Source organism: Barbus barbus (genome assembly GCF_936440315.1).
Source record: "Barbus barbus genome assembly, chromosome: 4".
In the NCBI taxonomy this organism is placed as follows: Eukaryota; Metazoa; Chordata; class Actinopteri; order Cypriniformes; family Cyprinidae; genus Barbus; species Barbus barbus.
Window position 1 is genome coordinate 38509231 of NC_136732.1, and position 24278 is coordinate 38533508.

Consider the following 24278-nt stretch of genomic DNA (forward strand, 5'->3'; position numbering starts at 1 on the left):
CTGCAAATATATTTGTAGTGCAAGAAGAGCTTATCAATCTGAGGACATTGTAGAAAAATAAAAAAAAGAGATAAAGTGGCATAAGGCATGGGGTAAAAGAGGGGAGGGGAGGGGGGGCAAGGACGGGAGGGAGTTCAGCTTCCTGACAGCCTGATGTATGAAGCTGTCCTTCAGTCTGCTGGTCCTCGCCTGGAGACTCCGCAGTCTCCTCCCTGATGGCAGCAGACTGAAGATGCTGTGTGTCGGGTGGGTGGGATCACCTGCAATGCGGAGGGCTTTGCGGGTGAGACGGGTGCTGTAAATGACCTGGAGGGAGGGGAGAGAGACACCAACAATCTTCTCAGCTGCTTTCACTATGCGTTGAAGTGACTTGCGGCAGGATGCGTTGCAAGCGCCATACCACACAGTGATGCAGCTAGTTAGGATGCTCTCAATGGTGCCTCTGTAGAAGGTGCACATGATGGGGGCCGGGGCTCTGGCTCTTCTGAGTTTGCGGAGGAAGTAGAGACGCTGCTGTGCTTTCTTGGCCAGTGCTACAGTGTTTTTAGTCCAGGAGAGGTCACACCCAGGAACTTGGTGCTGCTCACTCTCTCCACAGTCGCACCGTTGATGGTCAGAGGGGCATGCTGAGTGTGTACTCTCCTGAAGTCAACAACAATCTCCTTCGTCCTCTCCACATTCAGAGAGAGATTGTTGTCACTGCACCACCCGGCCAGGCGGCTCACCTCGCTCCTGTAGTTTGTCTCATCTCTGTTGCTAATGAGACCCACCACAGTTGTGTCATCCGCAAACTTAATGAACAGGTTGGAGTTGTGTGACGGTGTGCAGTTGTGGGTCAGCAGAGTGAAGAAGCAGAGGCTTAGCTAAACAGGCCAATTAGAGACAAGTAATAATCATTCAGGTTTTTTATTAAATCCTTCTTTCATTTCACTAATCAAACTTTTTTTTTTTTTTTTTTATCACAAGGGGTCATTAATGATGTTTACATTATAATGTGCAAACTCAAAGTATCTTTAATTTTTAGTTAAATTAAATTGAGTTGATCGAATACCATGCAAGTCTATAATTTGCTCTTTTCATTTGTTGTTTATCAGCTTTTTTAAAGGAAAACAAATCTGCGCATCTTGTACACTCACAAAGTAATTTTCCTCATATAATTTCCCTCCTCTCGCCGCTTCACTCCAGTCCAGCGGGTGGCGCTAAAACACAGAGGTTTGTTTACCAAACACCATAAAACCTCAGAGGAAGACGTTTAGTTTCACCATGATCTCTGTTATGTTGTGATGCTGTTTTAATACACACTGTTAGAAATATTGTTTCTGTAAATAGAAAAATACAGTTTTTAAATCAGATCAGTAAATACCTGTAATATTCTCATCCTCACAGTCTTGAGTTTTCATGCAAGCAGGAATATCTGGAGGAGTATCATCTGAACTGAGATCTGCTGTGAAGATGGTGTTTGTTAAAGAAGAGAGTGAGGAGAACACCAGTGAACCAGAAACCTGGAGAATAAAACACGAGGAACCAGAAACCAGGAGAATAAAACACGAGGAACCAGAAACCAGGAGAATAAAACACGAGGAACCAGAAACATGGAGAATAAAACAGGAGGAACAAAGTTGGTGTTTATTCTTTGTTCATCTTTAATGACTGGTTGTGGTACACCCACAGATACTTAATGTAAAAATAAGACCTTAACTGACATTAAAAAGTCTTAAATCAATGTTTCAAAGTTCTTATGGAAATGTGACTGAACAGACACAGAGATGATTTAATTACTTTATTTTTGCTGTTTTGGAATTGTAAAACTGTGTTGAACTCAGAGCGTGTTGGACTGAATTTGTTTTTAATGTTAGTAGAAGCAAAATTTTAAGTAAAGTTGTTATGGGAATGTGGTTGTTTTCAATCATGTGAATGTGTCAGTAGAGCATTATTTGCTTGTTCGGTTCATTTCACAAAGCACAAGTTTTTCTGGACACTAAAACTCTCATTAAAATCAGTGGTTCTCTTACACAGCACAATGAACCTTTTACAGTATTTACATCATGTTTGATGTTAGTTATGATGAACACATTTCATGACGGTGCAGAAAACCAGCTGTAATGATGAGATCAAACAGACTGTCTTCTGCTCAGTGCTGCAACCTTTCCTGTGATGGGAGTAGATCTAAATATAATGCTGTAATTAACACTTCACATGATCAGAATCAGAATGAGCTTTATTGGCCAAGTATGTTTACACATAAAAGGATTTTGTTGTAGTGACAGAAGCTCCACAGTGCAACAGGACAGGACACATAAAATAATAATATACAAATATCCAAATAGGCAATGTACAAAACAGCAAAAACACAATATATAATATAGACAACTATGTATGTACAGGTCAAGTATGTGCAAATTAATAAAATAAGTGAGTGTGGTGAATGGATAATGTATTATAGTTGTGTGTTCATGAGATGGATTGCCTGAGAGAATAAACTGTTCCTGTGCCTGGTCGTTCTGGTGCACAGAGCTCTGTAGCGTCGACCAGTCGGTAACAGTTCAAAGAGGGAGTGTGCTGGATGTGAGGGGTCCAGAGTGATTTTACCAGCCCTTTTGCTCACTCTGGATAAGTACAGCTCTTGGAGAGTGTGGAGGGTTGTACCAATGATTCGCTCAGTAGTACGGACTACCCTCCATAGTCTTCTGAGGTCAGATTTGGTAGCTCAGCCGAACCAGACAGTTATTGAAGTGCAGAGGATGGATTCAATGATGGCGGAGTAGAACTGTTCCAGCAGCTCCTGTGGCAGGTTGAACTTCCTCAGCTGGCGAAGAAAGTACAGCCTCTGCTGGGCCTTCCTGACAATGGAGTCTATGTGAATATCCCACTTCAGGTCCTGGGAGATGGTGGTGCCCAGGAATCTCCATGTCTCCACTGCAGTCACAGTGCTGGTCATGATGGTGAGTGGGGGGAGAGCAGGGTTTCTCCTGAAGTCCATGATCATCTCCACAGTTTTGAGCGTGTTAAGCTCCAGGTTGTTGAGACTGCACCAGACAGCCAGCTCCTTAACCTCCTGTCTTTAAGCAGAATCGTCACCGTTCTGGATGAGGCCGATCAGTGTGGTGTCGTCTGCGAACTTCAGGAGCTTGACAGAGAGGTCTTTAGATGTGCAGTCGTTGGTGTAGAGGGAGAAGAGCAGTGGGGAGAGTACACAGCCCTGAGGAGCTCCAGTGCTGATGATACGAGTGCTGGATGTGAATTTACCAAGCTTTACTAACTGCTGCCTGTTTGTCAGGAAGCTAGTGATCCACTGGCAGACAGAGGTGGGGACGGAGAGCTGGGTTTATTCTGAAGGCTTTCCGTGATGATGGTGTTAAAAGTGGAGCTGAAGTCCACAAACAGGATCCTCACATAAGTCCCTGGTCTGTCCAGATGCTTCAGGATGAAGTGCAGTCCCATGTTGACTGCATCATCCACAGACCTGTTTGCTCTGTAGGCAAACTGCAGGGGGTCAAGTAAGGGTCCAGTGATGTCCTTCAGATAAGCCAAAACCAGTCTTTCAAATGATTTAATGGCTATAGACGTTAGAGCCACAAGTCTGTTGTCATTAAGTCCAGTAATTTTGGGTTTCATTGGGACGGGGATGATGGTGGAGCGTTTGAAGCATGCGGGGACTGTGTGAAGATGGGGGCCAGCTGGTCAGCACAGGTTTTTAGGCAGGCTGATGACACACCGTCTGGGCCTGGTGCTTTCCTTCTTTTGTTCTTTCTGAAGACCTGGCACACTTCTTCGCTGATTTGAATTGTAGGTGTGGGGGAGAGGAGGGTTGCTGGAGGTGTCAATGGTTGTGTGGAGGGGTGTTCTGGGCGGGTGTGGGGTGATTTTTCAAAACGACAATAGAACTCGTTCAAGTCGTCTGCCAGTTGTTGATTCTCCAGAGTGCTGGTGTCTTGTATCTGGTGATATCTTTAATACAGTTTCACACTGAAGCAGGATCACTGGAAGATAATTTTTTCCTTAGCTTGTCAGAATAATTCCTCTTTGCCACTCTGATCTCCTTTTCCAGTGTGTATTTGGCCTGTTTGTACAAGACTTTATCCCCCTTGCTGTAAGCATCTTCTTTGGCCTGACGGAGCTGAGTTTTGCAGTGAACCATGGTTTGTCATTGTTGTAGATTAGAGTCCTGTTAGGAATGCACAAATCCTCACAGAAACTCATATATGAAGTTACAGTCTCTGTGAACTCGTCCAGATCGATGGCAGTGGCTTCAAAAACAGACCAATCAGTGAGGTCGAAACAGGCTTGTAGATCCCGCTCTGTTTCATTAGTCCATCTTTTAACAGATCTTAATACAGGCTTTGCAGACTTAAGTTTCTGCCTGTAGGACGGAATAAGATGAATCAAACAGTGATCATGATTAGTTATTCTGGACAGCTTAATAGTAAAAACATAGTAAAAGTATTTGAGAATGTTGCGTATGTAATGTTTCCTATGCAAAGATATTAGCCAGTCACAGCAGTGGGCGTTTGCATTGAAAAAAGCAACCACGCCCCTTCAAACAGAGCATTCAAATCAGAGGCTATTTCTGTGTAAAAACATTACAAATTTTAACATTAAGAAACATATTTTCATGTGAAACTATTATAGGTGCACCTCTGTAAAATTAAAATGTAGTAAAAAATTTAATAAATAATTAAGTATAAAATTTGAAGTGCTGATACCTGCAGATTCCCTGTAGACAGCTGTGAAATAATGTAGATTAGACAAGTACTTTTCACAATACATCAAAGTACACATTTATACGACAATAGTATTCTAAACATGGAAATTTGTTCCTCAACATTAAGTTTTGCATACAGACAACAGAATTGTGAAAGGGATCCCTGTTTGTGAAAACAGTAACATCATGTGCATGTGTATTACGTGTTCATTCTATAGGTCCAGTAGCCGAGAGAGCTCAACATGCTGTAAAAAAAAAACAAAAAAACAATCAATTTGACAACACACACGCTGCAAATGCTCAAAACACAACCAAATAAATAAACATGCTGAAAAAACAGAAACATGCTGCAAATACTCACAACACAAACAAAGAAACACTCTGCGAATAGAAAACAAAAACACATGCAAATTAAGAAAACAACTTCATTAATTTGACAACACACATGCTGCAAATGCTCAAAATGAAACCAAATAAAGAAACGTGCTGCAAATAAAATTATTTATTTGTTTGTGGTATGTGCATTCGCAGCATATGTGCTGTCAATCTGATGAAGATGTTTTCTTGATTTGCTGGTGCTTTTTCTGTTTGCATGTGGTTACTGAAGTTGCAGCGCATTGAGCTCTCTTGGCCACTGTATATAGGTGCATAGTGATTCTTTACAAAGTGATGTCACCACCTACTGGAAACATAATGCAGTGATTTTAGACATTTTCTTGGATCTGTATGAACATGGACAGTTTTGACAATGTTTTCATCTGTACACAAACATTTTATCCTTTTATTTTCCAAATGTTTCAATTTATTTTAATCTTTTTAATGATTTAATTTTAGGCCTGATGAAAGTGAAAGAAGAAAGACGAGATCTGAATGAAGAGGAGAAACATCAGCGTCAGAAAGATCATGATGTCGGTGGAGAAAAATCAGTGAGTGACAGCATTCAAATAACAGACGTCAAAAGGCCTTTCAGCTGCTCTCAGTGTGGAAACACTTTCAAACATAAAGGAAGCCTTATGAAACACATGAGAATCCATAGTGGGGAAAAGCCTTTCAGCTGTTTTCAGTGCGGAAACACTTTCACATGTAATGAAAACCTTAAGAATCACATGTTAATTCACGCTGGAATAAAGCCTTTTACCTGCTCTCAGTGTGGAAAGAGTTTTACACAGAAAGGACACCTTAAGAATCATCTGGTAACTCACTCTTTAGAAAAGCCTTTCATCTGCTCTCAGTGTGGAAATTCTTTCACACGTAAAACAAACCTTAGGAATCACATGTTAATTCACAATGGAATAAAGCCTTTTGCCTGCTCTCATTGTGGAAAGAGTTTTACAGAGAAAGGACAACTTAAGCATCATTTTGTAACTCACACTTCAGAAAAGCCTTTCAGCTGCTCTCAGTGTGGAAACACTTTCAAACATAAAGGAAGCCTTATGAAACACATGAGAATTCATAATGGGAAAAAGCCTTTCAGCTGCTCTCAGTGTGGAAATACTTTCACATGTAATGAAAACCTTAAGAATCATATGTTAATTCATACTGGGATAAAGCCTTTTACCTGCTCTCAGTGTGGAAAGAGTTTTACACAGAAAGGACACCTTCAGAATCATCTGGTAACTCACTCTTCAGAAAAGCCTTTCATCTGTTCTCAGTGTGGAAAGTCTTTCACACGTAAAGGATACCTTGAGACTCACATGTTAAGTCATGCTGGTTAAAAGCTTTTCAGCTACTCTCAATATGGAAAGCGTTTCACCTGTTTAAACAAGGATTTAATCCTCACATGAGAATTCACACTGAGCGCAAAAAAGCGAAACAAATTTCAGACGCAACGTCGTGCTGGAATAAAGGAACAGCTTCCTATGGGTGCTTCCACATAGACCGCGAACATTCGCGCACCGAAAATGCGAAGTGTTTTTTTTTCGTCCAGTCCGACGAATCTTTTCAGTTTCGCAAAGCGAAAACTCGGGCCGTCCAATAAGATTTGAGCTAGGATCATGTGACCGGAGCAGCTGCCGTTGCACAAAAGGGTGAGAATGGTGGCGCTGTTTCAAAAACCAGTGTAAACAAACAACGAAGAAGAGTATCCCGGATAAGAGAGTGGATGCTGAGTTCTTTGTTATCGTTGGTATTTGAGAACAGATTTATTCTTCCGTTCTTCATACAGAATAACATTTCTAATAATTCTTCACTGAATCATGTGATCTGTTGAGCACAGTCCGTTTTCTTCCACGTGCACGAGTGTTATGAGACAGAGCACGTTCACTCTCTAGATCTTCCATATAAAAATAAAAAAAAGTGAAATTTTTCTACACATGAAATATGAAAGCAAATAGATATGATTATGACGATATATTTTCTGTATGTGTTTTGTATGCAGCTCATGGTATTTTTTATAGCAATAAAGGATGTTTATGACAAATATTAGCAGTGTAGCGTTATTAAACACAAAGAGTGCATGTGTCTGCTTATTATTATAGAATCAAACTCAACTATAAATCACAATCGGAAGTTGTTACAAGCACTCGATGACGGTTTAAAGTGGGTAAGCAAATACATTAATAATTAAATACATTTTCAATTGTAGCTTGATGTTAATTGTACTTCTAATTATATTTTAGGATGTAGCCTATTCTTGTAAGCATTATAGATAGTTTGTGTTTCTGGTGTAGAACCAAACTTTATCTTAATTAAGATGTTAAATCCACATACGAGACACATATCTGAGGAAAAATACATTGTTGGTCAGCGCCCCCTAGTGTGCAGGCGTGAATTAGCAGAAGGCGAACATTCGTTTCGCGCTCGGTGTGAAAGCAACGTTCATCGGCGATTTGCCTCGCTTTCAGTGTGGAAAGGCCTTAAAGATACATTCCACTCCACTTAGAAACGCACTAGTAAACTTCCCTGAGCACTTCCCCTGGGGGGAATCTCCACTGCCAAAGTGAATCTGGCTTTGTCATTAATAATCAAGGAACTTTGCTGCCGTACCATGGGTGCAGCAGGCGCAATAATATTACGCAGCGCTAGATATAACTGGGGACTACTTTCACGCGCTGCGTAATATCATTGCACCCATAGACATAATTAGACGCAGCATCGACCGATACTCCCTACTGGGGCTGACGAGATGTGGGGCCGCCATCTTGGACCGGTCACCCGCTCCACTCATGCTGTGTCCAAATTCAGGGTCTGCATCCTTCGGAGTACTCATTTGAAGGATGTTACGTCACAGCGCCGCGACGAAGGCTGTCCAAATTCGTAGGATCCTTCAAATGCGGCCCACAAATACGTCCTCCTTTTCCCCGAATTGGAAGGATGGGTGGATCCTTTCCCGTCCTACCTATCCCATAATTCTTTTCGGCAGAGCGTAATGGCGGACGAAGCGAGCGGTTAGCGGAGTGGGAGAGGAGTTTCTCTGACAAAACAAGCTAAAGTTTATGCTTCGGCTCAATGAATTTGTAGGAGAAATTAGTAGAATACTTAAAAACAAATAAAAATAGGCTATAATGGCTTACCTGGATGTGACTGTCTTGTAGTCTGATATAAAAAACTCTCCGACAACGAGCAAAGAAAGTATTTAATTTATTTAATTGCTTTATTTCTTCCAAAATAATTAAAATGAGGAGAATAACTCTTTGTTTGTCCATTTTCCCGCTTCTTGCTTGGCACTGTCACGGTTGCTAGGCGACAGGATATGAGCAACGGGTAAGGGAGGGAACTGAAAGAAGGGTAGGCTGTCCAAATTCACAAACACCGACTTCCGGGTTTTGCAGACGTTGGAGGATCCCTCCTCCTTCAACCGGGTAGGAAGGATCCTAAGGAGGATGCAGACCCTGAATTTGGACACAGCCTCAGTGTAATCTGTTTGGCAGGTGTAATGAGCTGTCAACGCATTTAATTAATCATACCTCACGGAATACCGAACTGATTTTCACGCGTTTTTTTTTTGCTGCAATGGTCATAAATGTAGCTGTGATACATGACACATGGTTTGGTGTATTTTAATATTGATAGTGAGCTTAACAGTAATATAATGAATATCTCCGTTCCTGTGATAGTATTGGGTCTTTTAAGAGGGTCTAAAGACTTACAACATGTACTTAGTTCATTAAGCACTTCTAATGCGTTATGGTTTGTAGTTTTATTCTATTTTCATTTGGCTGTTTATTAATTTGACATTGTTGTTCATTACTGATATTCTCCTTAATGTAGTCTTACCATGCTGTTATTATATTTTGCTTGAATTGACATTTTTTATTATTGCTGTTTTCCCTCATTTTCATTGTTTATTTCATTATGCTATTGACTGAATTGACGTTGTTCATTTTTGCTATTCTCCTTATTAGCTATAATCTGACCAACATCTCAATCTGTTCCCTGTTAAATTTAAGTATTATATTGTTTTGTATTTGTCACTTTGGACAAAAGCGCAACCATAACCATATGAGGTGTAGGCTATGATAGGAATTTTGCAAATCACACACTATAAATATGATAGAGAAGCAGAAACAGATAGTGACGGTAAAGGTATTTTAATAAGTTGAAGAAACACTATATGAATATTACATTAGAGTCTACTTGGAGTATTTCATTCTCTCTCGCTCACACACACACACTAAAAACCCTGAAAAAGGACTGTTTTTTTCTCGTACTCCCTTTCTGAAGTTCAAGGGTGAGCTTGGCAATGTGGTGCAGCCTTATCTTGAGAAACACAGACACAACCAATGACAACAGGTCGAAATGATGGTTGTCAATCCCAAACTGTGTGTCCTCAATGTGTTCCCCAAGTAGAAAAACATCCTCTGTTCCAATCTCCTCCCGGACGATGTGTGTGACTGTCGACACCTTCGGAGCTTGATTTGTTTAAGATGTGCTGAGAGTTGCAGAGAGGGTGATCCGCCACTTATAATAATAATAATAAAAATAATACATTATATTTATAATTATATAGCGCTTTACACAGTGCTCAAAGACACTTTATAGAACAGAGGAAATAAGAACAAAGCAACCTTAATATACAAAGATGAAAAAAACAAGATAAAATCAAACCTTCACTGTGCCTTGTGATGGAATCACTAGGCCGCCGTTATTTTTCAGGGTTAGAAGGTGGTAGCTCTTGTCAAATGAAGATGGTACAGCATCACTGACCAAGCTTACACGACACACATCACAGGACAGCTTTCGTAGAACCTGCCGGACTACAAACCCTGCTATGTAGACCAGAGCATTTTCCACCAGACCACCAAACCGAGTGGGGAGATAACTGTGGTCACACACAAGGGCTGAAATGTTGGTGAATGGAGATGGGTGCTCTTCAGCAGTTTCAGCAGAGGACATCTCCACAGCAGACAGGGACACAGTGCTATCTTGGGCAGCCACATTGCCTGTCTCACCAGGTGAGACACCACACCGAACCATCAGACCACGGCGGAAGATGGCCTGGAACTGTATGGAAAACAGGCACACAATACATACATTACTCACAAGATATTTTGATGCATATCTTTTGATAATGAACCAAAGTTGCTGAAATTGTGAATAAGCTTGTTTGCCATTTGACCATTATTTGTCAAGATATGCTCATGCGTTTTGTAAAAAAATGCCCTATGGAAACTCCCCATAGGACTTTTGGTTATCCAAAATGCATACTGACAATCAAATGCTTACTGCATATGAACCCTTTTGTGTAGAAGCACAAGGAGGAGGGCATTTTTTATTAAATTTGACATAGTAAGATTAATCTGACAATATAATGCACTATACAGATTGTACATTGAAAAACATAGCATATACCAATATGGTGCATACAACTGATTTAGAATGTTTGGGGTGGATAACTGTCCCGCCGGCGGGATACTGAAGACGAATTAAAATCCGCTGGCCAATATTTATACCAGTAATATTTGTTGTATTTCTACAATAACATTCTTGTGTCAGTTTTAATCGAAGTCAGTGTTACGGAATATGACTTATCAAGTCTCACTTCATAGCCGGGTGAACAGTAAACATAGCATTGTTAACTGGCATTAGCTTAGCATCGTTTCATTAACGTTACGGTAACATCAAAGATCCTTGCTACTTCTCAACTCTGGTAATATTCTATTCACAAAATACAACCAATAGTATAGTAATGTTAAATCTTACTTGTGAAAAGTAATCCCCGAGCCCTGCTTTCGATGGTCCGCCGATTGGAGCAGGAATATCCTACACAGTGTTCAGGCATGTTCTCTCACTTCTGCTGCTGCTACGCGATGTAATCAATTCCAGAGTATGCCCGGTCCAAAACGGCGGCCGCATTTCTCGTTTCCAGCAGCCAATGGGGCGTCTATCTCTTTATGGCTGTGTCCAAATTCAGGGTCTGCATCCTCCTTAGGATCCTTCCTACCCGGTTGAAGGAGGAGGGATCCTCCGACGTCCGCAAAACCCGGAAGTCTGTGTTTGTGAATTTGGACAGCCTACCCTTCTTTCAGTTCCCTCCCTTACCCGTTGCTCATATCCTGTCGCCTAGCAACCGTGACAGAGCCAAGCAAGAAGCGGGAAAATGGACAAACAAAGAGTTATTCTCCTCATTTTAATTATTTTGGAAGAAATAAAGCAATTAAATAAATTAAATACTTTCTTTGCTCGTTGTCGGAGAGTTTTTTATATCAGACTACAAGACAGTCACATCCAGGTAAGCCATTATAGCCTATTTTTATTTGTTTTTAAGTATTCTACTAATTTCTCCTACAAATTCATTGAGCCGAAGCATAAACTTTAGCTTGTTTTGTCAGAGAAACTCCTCTCCCACTCCGCTACCGCTCGCTTCGTCCGCCATTACGCTCTGCCGAAAAGAATTATGGGATAGGTAGGACGGGAAAGGATCCACCACACCCATCCTTCCAATTCGGGGAAAAGGAGGACGTATTTGTGGGCCGCATTTGAAGGATCCTACGAATTTGGACAGCCTTCGTCGCGGCGCTGTGACGTAACATCCTTCAAATGAGTACTCCGAAGGATGCAGACCCTGAATTTGGACACAGCCTATGTCTATGATTGCGCCTGCTGCACCCATGGTACGACAGCAAAGTTCCTTGATTATTACGCCGGAATGAGAGTATAGTTCCTAGCCATATCGGCCTAGAAAATTGCATCTTTTTGTGCAAGTATCCATTACTGTGTGCCATGTACTCTACATACAACACACACAAAATACAATCTGAAATATGTAAACAATAGTACCCTTATAAGGACATCTTTGTAACTTATACTCAAAAAGGTGCATATTAGTACATTAGAGTACCAATATGTACAACTATGAAACTTTTTGGGGTAAATAAGGTACAAAGATGTCCTTTTAATGGTACTGTCCCAGTGACAAGCTGTTGTATTTCTTTTTTCTATCTTTCTTTCCTTCTATTTTATAATCATAGGCTATATAATAATATAATCATAAAGCATATTAAGCAAAAAGGTATGATTAAAAATAAAACCTGTCAATTAGACGAGGGTTAACTGAAAAAAACAACAACAAAAAAACAGGTATAACACTAGACATTACGTCCCCCCCCCACTTTTGAAATGATGGCTACGCCCCTGCCTGGTTCATTTATCATTCCCCAGAGGTCAGGTAGGAGAACAACATCTCCAAGTCACTAGCAACATAAATACATTGTGCCGAATAGCTGAGTTGTCACAAATATATCCACACCTGTACGATCGCTCGCAGAGAGACTTTAAAGGGATTGTTCAACCAAAAATCACCCTCAGGGCATCCTAAGCATGTCTGACATTTCTCTTTCAGACGAACACATTCGGAGTTCTATTCGACATTGTCTGTCTGTTTCAATCTGTATAATTGCAGTGAATGGTGCCCCTGTTTCTGAATTCGAAAAAAAAGAATCCATCCATCACAAAACTACACCACAGGGTTCCGGGGTGTTAATAAAGGCCTTCTGTAGCGAAGCGAGGCGTTAGTTTAAGAAAAATGTAAATTCTTAAAACATTATAAACTGAAATGTGCAGCTTCCTGTCTCTCAAGCAGGCGCGTTCACAACAAGGTGGTGTTGTGAACGCGCCTGGATGTCCTGAGGGTGAGTAAATTTTGGACAAATTTTAATTTTTGGGTGAACTATCCCTTTCAGATGTCAGTCAGTGACATACAGGAATCGTATACATTAATTTTGAATTATTAAAATTAAAAACAAAATGTTTTAATTTTCTTGAAAAAAGCTTGCAGAAAAAATAGTTGTGAGAATCATCCAATTTGGTAAAACAATTATCTTTATTTAAAATGTTTCAAGTCGTAATACTTTTCCTATTGTTATACTTTAATAAATCATATTGGGATGTATGCTAAATATTGTATGTTGGATGTGGCGCTCCACCTAGAAAATTTGCCACCGGCCGCTGTTGAAACGGCTAATAATAAAATGTGACATTCTGTAGTTTTGTCTCATATTCATCTTTTAATCATATTTGTAAATGTCTTGACTCCACAGCCAACAGAGCAATTTTGTCTTTACTGTTACTGAGATTTTATATATATATATATATATATATATATATATATATATATATATATATATATATATATATATGTGTATGATGTCATTGTGCTGAGCTGTATTTTTCTCTTTTTTTTAAAGTGGAAAAGTAACGTCACGTCATGTTTTACTTTTCCACTTAAAAAAAAAAAAAAGAGAAATATATGGTAACACACAAAAGCATTTCTCAAAAGAAACCATTTTGCATCTTTTTCTTTTCATTGTATTTATTCAAGATTTTTTTAGAAGGATCTGGAATTCTGTATTAACAGAAAAATGGAGTGTATGATAGAAAAAAAAGTATATTTGATGTGCTTTTTTTAAACAGAAAACGAACATTTGAATTGTAAAGAACAACATATTATAGACTACATTTTATATATATGTTTTATTAGGAAAATACCATATAAGAAGAAGTGGGCTCGATGTAGACCCAATTTTGCACATTTTATAAATGACTTTATTTTTTGTTTGTTCCAAGAGATTTACATATAATTTTAAAGCACTGAAAAAAAATGCAATGCTCTGAAAGCATTGAAATTTGTGTAATTGTCTTCCTTTTTATTATTTTGTCTTTGGCAGATAATGTTAATTTGATCATGAATACGTAATACGTCGTTTTTGAGGCATTAAATTAATAACGCATTAAAAAAAAAAAATCTCTCTCAGCTCAGTCTCTCTCTAATTTCTATTTGTTGCATGTTTTCTGTATTGTATCCATCGCGGATGTCATGTCACGTGACAGAAGCACAAATGACCCAGATGGCTTTCTGATGTAGGACAGGATCGTATAGTCCAATATTCAGTTACGATTTCAATTAAATTATTTAACTGTGCTCTGATCTCAGAGTTACATTGAGATCAACTCAGTCAGTCAGTCAGTCATAGCTATTGGCCAAAGTGCTGTACGAAATTTAAGCAACTAAGAGGTGTGTGTGTGTGAGGGGGGGGGTAGTCAATGATGTTCAGGGGGCCCGGGAAACATAGCAGTGCCCATAGGTGTAATTCACATTGTGCAAGATTGGGTTTTGTTTTTTTTAACCAATTAGCCTATAGAGTTTAGATGTGTGAAAACTGCCAAACTGACTGCAAACCAACCCAAATTTTGTCCACCTGCCCAAACCATTTTTTACCCACACAATCAAATTCAAAGCCACCCAATCTAGCAACACAGACGTCCTTTATATTTAGTTTCATTTTCATTGCAATGCTGTTTTCCTATGGCCGATTCTTGCATGTTCACTTTTTTAAAATTTCATTCGTTAATTCTTCAAAACATCCTTGATTTGTAGCTTAGAGCAATAATGATCATGAACTGAAAATCAACATAAATGCATGAGCTATAAACTCTAAATACAGCCCACGAAAAACACTAACTAAACTGCAGATAACCACTGCTAGAGTTTAAATAGACTTTATTAATTCTGTCAATATTAATCTCCCATGTATGCTGTACAGATTTCAATAACAGTCTAATGAACAGATTGATAAAGCCTCTATGAAAGCGTCTCGGACTGAAGCTGATGATCGTCTCACTTCAGCAGCCGGAGAAACCGAAGCGAATCTGAACCACATTCACACTGATATCAGTTTGATTCAGATCCATCATTAAAGAGTTTCTCTCAGGGCTGTGCAGCTCTGATCTCAGGTCAGATCATCAAAGCTCATCCTTCACACACACACACAGACAATATACTATTTTTTAATGAATAACAGTTTCTAAAGAAAGCAGAAAGACATTAATTACCCACAATTCTCTTATTAGACTATAAAGTATCCCCAAATAAAGCATTTATATTGAATCTAAACAACTGAATTTCATATGTGGGAACTTAAATTTTTGATGTTATATTATCAAAACTTATCAAGTGTGTTAAATACCGAAATATCAGTGTTCAAAATACCATCTAAAACACACTCAGACCACACCCACTTTCCCATCCCAGCCCACCCAGACCACGCCCACCATTCCTAACTCTCTCATTAATCTGACTCCACCCACTCCAGAGCAAATGCTATAATGACCCCGCCCACACCGACTCCTCCCACCACCCTGACTCCTCTCCTTAACCCAATACACCACTAAACACACTCACACCACCAGCAGTGAATCTGTAAAAGCTGTAAACGTCGTTGACGTCCTTGACAGATTCAGCAGGGCTCCCTGATTGAGTGTAAACGGCTGATCTTCAGTCAGATCTATAACTCAGTGCGAGAGCGAGAGATCCGCGGCCCTTTCCGGATCTCTTTCCTCTTATCCTCCTTCCTCCTCCTCTTCTCTTCCTCGCGGAGAATCTTCTGGAAGGCCTCGGCCGTGTGCAGCACCTAAAACACAGACAAATATACATCAAACTATGCAAATCAAAGCAAACCAATCAAAATAAACTTGTGGTTAACTGAGCAACATCAGTTATTCGGTGGATAATTTAATGACAAAATGCAAAAGTCTTTGTAAACTCAAATTAAACCTGAGTTTAACTTTCTGTGACTTCTGCTCAACATCTGAAGCTCTACTGCCTACTACTGGCTCTACCTACACATCACAGGCCATGAATTACACTAATTTAGTCGTAAATTATTATATATTTTAATAAGGACAATTGGTGATATTGTAAATATGACGTGAAGCATACTAAACAGCAGATTTAAAACAATATTATAACAGTCTCAGTCCCTAAACATGAATTATAGATATTGTTTGTGTTATGAAGGAATAAAGTGCATTACAACTGATTGATTTAAAATGTATTAAAATGTTTGTTCAGACTGTACATGTTTTGTTTAGAATTTTTAGAATATTTTAAAAAGAAAATTGATGAAATTAAATTATGACTTATTTGCCATTAATGAACTCTTATACGAAGTGCTATTTTAGTTTCACTGATATAGTACTATAGTTTTTATTAATAGTTTCAATTAGTTTTTAATCTATGTTAATATTTTCTGTTAATTTTAACTTTAAATTTGTTTTTGCCTTTTTTTTTATTATTTCTTAATGTCTATACAGGTTTTATTTTTAATTTTTTAAATACATTTTTAGTACATTAAATTAAACCAATTAAATAATGCCTGAAATTAAATAAATTCAAGTTCTTTATACATTTTATTTTCACTTAATGTTTATTTTATTATAAGTAACAAAACTTGTTTTGGTTTTAATCTTAGTTAATTATAATAACACTGGTTATACGATGTAAAATTTAATATTTTATGTATATTTGACATTTTATAGGCAACTAAAAAAATACTATTAGTCATCCTGTAATTTTATTAATAGCACAATGCAGTGTACATGAGAAACACTTACTCTATAGTAATAGACATCTCTCTGTATATGTGTGTGTGTGTGTGTGTGTGTGTGTGAGAGTGGGTGTGTGTGTGTGTGTGTGAGAGTGTGTGTGTGTGTGTGTGTGAGTGAGTGTGTGTGTGAGTGTGAGAGTGGGTGTGTGAGAGTGGGTGTGTGAGAGTGGGTGTGTGAGAGTGGGTGTGTGTGAGTGGGTGTGTGTGAGTGGGTGTGTGAGAGTGGGTGTGTGAGAGTGGGTGTGTGAGAGTGGGTGTGTGAGAGTGGGGGTGTGAGAGTGGGTGTGAGAGTGGGTGTGTGAGTGTGTGTGTGAGAGAGAGAGTGTGCGAGTGTGTGTGTGAGAGAGAGTGTGTGCGTGTGTGAGAGAGAGTGTGTGCGTGTGAGTGAGAGAGTGTGTGCGTGTGAGTGAGAGAGTGTGTGTGTGAGTGAGAGTGTGTGTGTGTGAGAGTTGTGTGTGTGAGAGTGTGTGTGTGTGTGAGAGAGTGTGTGTGTGAGAGAGTGTGTGTGTGAGAGAGTGTGTGTGTGAGAGAGAGTGTGTGTGTGAGAGAGAGAGTGTGTGTGAGAGAGAGAGTGTGTGTGAGAGAGTGTGTGTGTGAGAGAGAGTGTGTGTGAGAGAGAGAGTGTGTGTGAGAGAGAGTGTGTGTGTGAGAGAGTGTGTGTGTGAGAGAGAGTGTGTGTGTGAGAGAGTGTGTGAGAGAGTGAGTGTGTGAGAGAGTGTGTGTGTGTGAGAGTGTGTGTGTGTGAGTGTGTGTGTGTGTGAGAGTGTGTGACTCACGTCGTCTCGCTCTGTGCGATACGGATTGACAAAGTCTGCAGATTTCTCTGTAATTCCCAGCTCCTGTGACATCTGCAGCAAAGGCACACACACACAGCGTTAAACTCATGTTTCAGTGTATTTAGTGTCATGTTAATCCCATGATGCCTCAGTCTGACCAGCGTGAGCACGTGCTGATGGGCTCCTCCGCTGAAGACCCCTGTCTGGTTGCAGAAGCGCAGACCCCAGTGCAGCAGACGACTCCAGTCTGCGTTATGATCGTAGTAGTGATGGACGATACGCGGGAAACGCAGAGCCACGTCTCCGAAGAACGCCGTGTTCTCCACCACGTGAGAGTACGCTAGAGACAGACAGATTCAACCCATTTAACCCTCTGAGTATCACTGTGACTGAGACTACCGCACGAGCTCGCTGGAAACACACCAGATTATCTCCTGCAGGAACAAATGACTGCTGAAACTGAAGAAGCTTGTGGGTGAGATGAGCTTTTGTTTCTCTAAAGCTGCTGTGAATGTCTGGACTGTGTAAAATGCTGTAGAAATAAACCTGAATTGACTAAAAATGGTCTGAGAGTGTTTTATATGGAAGCCTATTTACGCCAATTAAAACTCAATCAGGCTTTGGTAAACCATAATTACGAGATTTAAAAATCACAATTATGAGATAAAATGTCTAAATTATGGCATAAGAAATTGAAATTGTGAGATTAAAAATTTAAAATTCTGAAACAAAAAAAACTGAATTTACAAGTCAAAATAAGAAAAAAAACCCTGCAATTACTACAAAGCCTTACTCATGAGAAAATCAAAATGATAAAGTTACAGTTATGTGATAAAACTTCATAATTATTTGGAAAAATTTGAGAAAGCTACTACTGTCAAAATCTCATGATTTTGATTTATGTTATAATTATGACTAGAGATCAACCGATATATCGAGTTACCAATATTTTGTAAATCCTTTTGTAAATCCAGTTTAGTTTTACTTTTCTTTTTGTTTTAGTTTTGAGAAGTTTGTTTGTCCTTAATTTAAAAAAAAAAAAAAAAAAAAAAATTATATTATATATATATATATATATATATATATATATATATATATATATATATATATATATATATATATATATGCTTCCTCAGTTTGCTAAACATTCTGTAATACACTCAGTATATAAGACAGCATGTGATGTGTCCTGTGCTATGCCTCGTCTTATTGGTTTTTGTTGATAAATGTTATGCAAGCTAGTTTATCATTGTCAACGTACTGTTTTATTGTTGTTGTTCTTTTTAATTAAGAATAACAATGAATCCATCTTTTGTTTTAGTCTTAAAAAATGAAAGGTGTATAGATATAAGCAAAACAGAATTATCTTTTCTGGTAAAATGTGACACCAAAATCGCAAATTTGAAAGTGAAAGCGCACGAAAAAAGGAATTCCTGTTCACAAAATTTAAATCACAAATAATACAGATGAAAAAGAACGAGTTGAATGTTGAACACTTTCGTTACCATATAACTATAAACTATGATAAATGTTCATCAGCATGCATTGATTAATCAAATGTTGTAGCAAAAACAAAAAACAAATAGCAACCAAATTATGTGCTCGTGCGACCAACTGAGAAAGTGAGATCAGTGGTAAGAATGAGTCTAGAGCCCTGCATGAAAGACTGCTAATTCCCAAAACATTTTTTGTTAAGATGACTGAAAGGAGGTAAAACCAAAGTGAAGTACTTACTTCACGCAGTCATTTATTTACTTTATAACAGTCAATAAATATCGGTTCTGCATATCGGTTATCGGGCACATAAACATGCAAATAATTGGTATCGGTTATAAAAAAATCAATATCGGTCGATCACTAATTATGACTTATCCTACAATTTATATAATTATAATTTATCATGATTTAACACTTTTGAATTTAAAATTGAGATCTGAAGAAAATTTAAATCAAAATTATGAACTACTAAATTACAGTTATGAGATTAAATGTCAAAAGTGAGACAAAACGGTCACTTATGAGTCAAAATGAAGGCATACTAAGTTATAGTTATGAGATAAAACAATTACGTGGTACAAATTTAAATTAGGACGTGGAAAAAAAAAAGGTGAGATTATGAGAATCTGTTCATCATACTGTTCATCTCATGAATTTGACTTCTAAAGTGAGAATTAAGACTTTTTACTTAAAATTAAGTTAAAATTAAGTCAAAATTATGACAAATAGACAATTCTGAGATTTAAGTCAGAATTGACGTCATACTTATGAGAAAAAGCCGACAATTATGACACTCAATTAAAAAAAAAAAAAAAAAAACCCTGACAAAATAATTCAGATGTTTTAACTCTAGACTTCAACTTTGTCATAATTATGATTTTTTTTATCTTAATATGTTATAATTATGATTCAGCATGTGGCAGTATTGTGCTTCCATAGTGTTGAGCGTTCACTCATCAGACACACACACACACACACAAACACACACACACACACACACACACACTCTCTCAGATGTCAGAAATGAACAGTGATAAAGCCAGTCTCTCTCACCTTCCTTGATTTTGTCGTCGAGTGAGAACGGATCGCCTGGCTGCACGTTAGCAGCTGTAAGAACTGCTCTGGAGTCCTCCAGCACCTGAACACACACACACACACACACACACACACACACACACACACATCAGATCAGCTCCATCACACACACACACACACACACACACATCAGATCAGCTCCATCACACACACACACACACACACACATCAGATCAGCTCCATCACACACACACACACACACCTTGAAGAGGCCCTTCAGCATGATGTCGATGATCTTGTACTGCTGGTTGACGTCGTTGAGCTCCACCAGGTTCTTCAGTGCGTTCAGTTGATCCTTCCTCTTGCTCTCGAACAGACGCTTATCTGAGGAGACGTTCAGGAGAACGACACACACTCTCACACACACACACGCACACACACACAGGTGTCTGAGGAGGATACAGATCTCCAGGTTGGAGTCATGTCGGGGTCTCTGTGCGTCCGAGTCGGAGCCGAGGGCCGCTGGAGCCGCCAGCAGCAGCAGAGCGCAAACACTCAACATGACCACTAGAGAGAGACAAACACCAGACAACACTCAAACACAAACCACAGAGTCAACCAAACTAGATAAACCACCACAAAACATGGAGAACATTAAATCAAACATGCATCAATAAAATAAACGCCACAAATGTGACTGTTCAAAACAATCACTTGTTGCTTTGTTTGTAATGGTCATTAAAAAATGTGACCCTGGACCACAAAACCAGTCATGTGTGTCAATTTAGTGAAATTGAGATTTATACATAATAAAAGCTGAATAAATAAGCTTTCCATTGATGTTTGGTTTGTTAGGATCAGACAATATTTGGTCGAGATACAACTATTTGAAAATCTGGAATCTGAGGGTGCAAAAAAAATCGAAATATTGAGAAAATCGCCTTTAAAGTTGTTCAAATGAAGCCCTTAGCAATGCATATTACTAATCAAAAATTAAGTTCTGATATATTTGCAGTAGGAAATTTACAAAATATCTTCATGGAACATGATCTTTACATAATATCCTAATGATTTATGGCATAACAGAAAAATAGATAATTTTGACCCATACAATGTATTTTTGGCTATTGCTACAAATACATCCGTGATAATTAAGACTGGTTTTGTGCTCCAGGGTCACAAAAGGTAAAAAATGTGAAAACTCAATAATTCAAAGCTTAAGTCTCCAGTGAGGTTCAAACCTTCAAACAAATATATTGAATAATTAACAAACAAACAGATTAGGCGTCAAATTGAACATCAGACTGAGGTAAAAATGTGGAAAACGCCACTTCTGTCTAATTAACGGCAATTTCTGGATTTTGTGAAACATCGTGAAAATCACTATACAACGTAAACAGGACCTGAATGAATAATTCAGTGAAAGATGATGGTGATAATGAACCCTGAATTCAGCTGTTAAACATCACTTCTGATAAAATACAGGAGTCTGTTCACATTTGCATTAAAAAATTAATTAAATAAATCTCTGAAGTCCCAGAAATGATCAATCTTTCATCATTTCCTCATCTTCATGTCGTTCAAACCTGTATGAGTTTCTGTGAAGCACAAAAGATATAGATGTCCATACAGTGGAAGTCAATGGGGTCCAAAGTGGTTTGACTCCCAATGTTCTTCAAAATATCTTCTTTTGTGTTCCTCAGAAGAAAGAAAGTCACACAGGCCTGAAACAACAAGAGGAATGACCTAATTCTGGATGAACCGTCCCTTTAAAACATATTCCACTGAAGATTAAAACTAAAACCATACGACAGGCTGATTCAATTCTGTTTAATGAAGACAATCTATTGCTGTTGGTCAATTAGACTTAATAAACACACCCACGACTCAAATATTAGTGTGAATGTGTAAATAATGGATAAAGTCAGTGAGTTTGTGTGCAATGCTCCAGCATCAGCTCCACCAACAGACATCATAAACCCAGAGGGATCAGACAGATTTATGATTAATATTTCATGCATTTGATCAAAGCCAGTGCTCTACTTCCTGTCCGGAGACTCAGCTCTCAAACCATCTTGAACCAGACCAGACCAGACCAACCAGAAACCACCACTGACAGATAACATCATGATATAGATGAGAAAACCAACTCAAACCAGACCAGACTAACTTGACATATATCAACATGATAATATAGAGATGAAAACCATCTCAAACTAGACCAGACCGACCACTGATAGACATTAACATGATAATATATAGAGACGAAAATTAACAGATATCAACATGATAATATAGAGATGCAAACCATCTAAAACCAGACTAGACAACCATAAACCGCCACTGACAAATGTTAACATCATGAGATAGGCCTAGAGATGAAAACTACACCAAACCAGTCCCAACCCATCATGGACAGAAGTTAAAATAATGATACAGGGATGAAACCCATCTTAAACCAGACTAGACCAAACCTCACCTGCAACTGACAGAGATATGAAAAAACCATCTCAAACCAGACTAAACCCACCACTGACATGATAATATATAGAGATGAAAACCATCTTAATCCAGATCCAGACCCACCACTGACAGCCATTAACATGATGATATAAAGATGAAAACCATCTTAAACCAGACCAGATTGCTGTGGGACAGAGTCTCCAGTCCAGAACTCATGTCCAGATCTGTAGCTGTGTCTGGTTTGAGGAGGACCCCGCAGCACTTCCTCGTGCCTGCATGGGTTAACCAGTTTAGCTGGTTAGTCCTGACACAGCTCCAGCCACCCACCCACACAAACCCCAATAATCATCCAGAGACCAGCTCCAGCAGATGATTCAGAATCATGATAGCTGTCAGATACCACGGTATTACTATAGTAAATGATCCAGCAGTATTTCTCAGTAACCCAGCCTTCAGCGGACTGCACTCAGATGTTAGTATAATAATCACATACTCCTGCTGCAGATGTTACAGCGGTGCTTGATGCGGATCGACTCCGGACTCACCTTCAGCGCGCGAGCATCGGTAAACACGCGTCGAGCGGCGCGTCGGGTTCGAACTGTCGTGTCGCGGTGCGAGCGGCGCGTCAGGTCGGATCATTCACATGCCGCGCGTGCCCTCCAGTCCGCTGCTGCCACGCACGCGCAAGCCGCAGGTTTCCGCACGGAGCGCTTTTAGAGAGACGCACGCGCACCCTCGCGAGACTTTTTTAAAGCGTATTGATCAGAACTAACCTGTTAAAACCTTTACTGTCCAAACTCCAATTAAGCGCAAACTGTAGTTTTTGTGACTCGCGAACAGAAACGGCCTTGCATATATATATAGTGTTCAATACGAGAAGATATTTCTCTGTCTCTCTCGCTCTGTCTCTCTCTCTCAATTCAATTCAATTCAGAAAGCTTTATTGGCATGACAAAAACATACATTCTGTATTGCCAAAGCATTAAAACAACATAGAAAATTTAGTAAAGCTTATAGAAAATAATAGTAATAATGAAACTAAATAAAAGCATTATTACATAAACACATGGCTAGATATAACAAAAAACAAAACAATGCTAACTGTTAATAAAATAAATAATGAATTATAATAATAAATAAAAGATTATACTATAGACATCATGTAACAACTGAACTTAGAAAACTGAACATTGTATAGATGATATAGATGTGTGTAGCTGTAATGTGTGTGTGTGTTTGTGCTGTGAGTGAGCGTGTGTTTATTGGCTGTTTGTTTCTCTCTGGCTGTCCCTCAGGAGATGACAAGATGCTACAAATCTTGCAGCTATATTACAACATTTGGCTTCTTCACCAAGAATGAAACCGAGTTTTTGAGTTGGATTATATGTGCTAAATTGGGGGAATATTTGATTAATTTTGGGGTAGTATTGGTCTCTGATAGCTTTATATTTTGTGCATTCTGTGAGGAAGTGCAGCTCCGTCTCCGTCACTCCCAGGATGCAGTGCGAGCAGAGTCTGTCCTCACGAGAGAGCCAGGTCTGTCTGCGGCCCGTCTCTACGGCCAGACTGTGTTCACTGAGTCTGTACATCGTCAGTGTTTTCCTGAGTCTCACATCACTCAGGTAGATCGTAACAGTGTATTCTCCATTTAGGGCCGAATAACATTCCAGTTTGTGCTGGTTTTTAATGGTGTTTGTCCAATGGGTGATGTACTTGTGTTTTTCTGTGTTTATAATGTGTGTGGGCCGAATGTGTGTGAGTGTGTGTGTGTGCTGAGGCTGGCTGATCTCTGTGTGTGTGAGCTCAGTCAGTCTCAGCACCAGCTGAAGGAGGGGACTCTTACTTACGCTCAGCTCTTGGTGTTTTAGGGCTTTGTAATGGTATGTGTTGGGGTCGCTTGTTTTTAGGTGTTTCCAGAATTTCAGGGCTCTTTTTTGAATGTTTAGAAGCAGAGGGTATTGGCCTAATTCTGCTCTGCATCCG

General features: G+C 39.1%; 2 protein-coding genes across 2 annotated transcripts; one reads left to right on the plus strand and one right to left on the minus strand.

The window, feature by feature from the left end:
* Positions 1-1240: 1240 nt before the first annotated feature.
* Positions 1241-7118, plus strand: LOC306863701 (uncharacterized protein). Its single transcript, XM_079407202.1, has 2 exons — positions 1241-1618; positions 5537-7118. The coding sequence occupies exons 1-2, from the start codon at positions 1399-1401 to the stop codon at positions 6415-6417; spliced, it is 1101 nt and encodes a 366-aa protein (XP_079263328.1). The 5' UTR covers positions 1241-1398; the 3' UTR covers positions 6418-7118.
* A 6325-nt stretch (positions 7119-13443) lies between these two features.
* Positions 13444-23217, minus strand: LOC306863852 (coiled-coil domain-containing protein 134-like). Its single transcript, XM_079407401.1, has 7 exons — positions 22841-23217; positions 20295-20399; positions 20095-20216; positions 19851-19935; positions 17459-17640; positions 17301-17372; positions 13444-15549 (listed from the first exon to the last, which is right to left on the minus strand). Exons 1-7 carry the CDS (start codon positions 22932-22934, stop codon positions 15424-15426), a joined length of 786 nt encoding a protein of 261 aa, XP_079263527.1. The 5' UTR covers positions 22935-23217; the 3' UTR covers positions 13444-15423.
* Between the last annotated feature and the right edge of the window lie 1061 nt (positions 23218-24278).

Coding starts and splice junctions, on each gene's coding strand:
- LOC306863701 (XM_079407202.1), top strand. CDS start 1,399: ATGCAAGCAGGAATATCTGGAGGAGTATCATCTGAACTGAGATCTGCT. Junction 1,619..5,536: donor AATAAAACAGGAGGAACAAA/GTTGGTGTTTAT, acceptor ATTTAATTTTAG/GCCTGATGAAAGTGAAAGAA.
- LOC306863852 (XM_079407401.1), bottom strand. CDS start 22,934: ATGATCCGACCTGACGCGCCGCTCGCACCGCGACACGACAGTTCGAAC. Junction 20,400..22,840: donor CCGATGCTCGCGCGCTGAAG/GTGAGTCCGGAG, acceptor GTCTCTCTCTAG/TGGTCATGTTGAGTGTTTGC. Junction 17,373..17,458: donor ATCAGCACGTGCTCACGCTG/GTCAGACTGAGG, acceptor CCTTTGCTGCAG/ATGTCACAGGAGCTGGGAAT.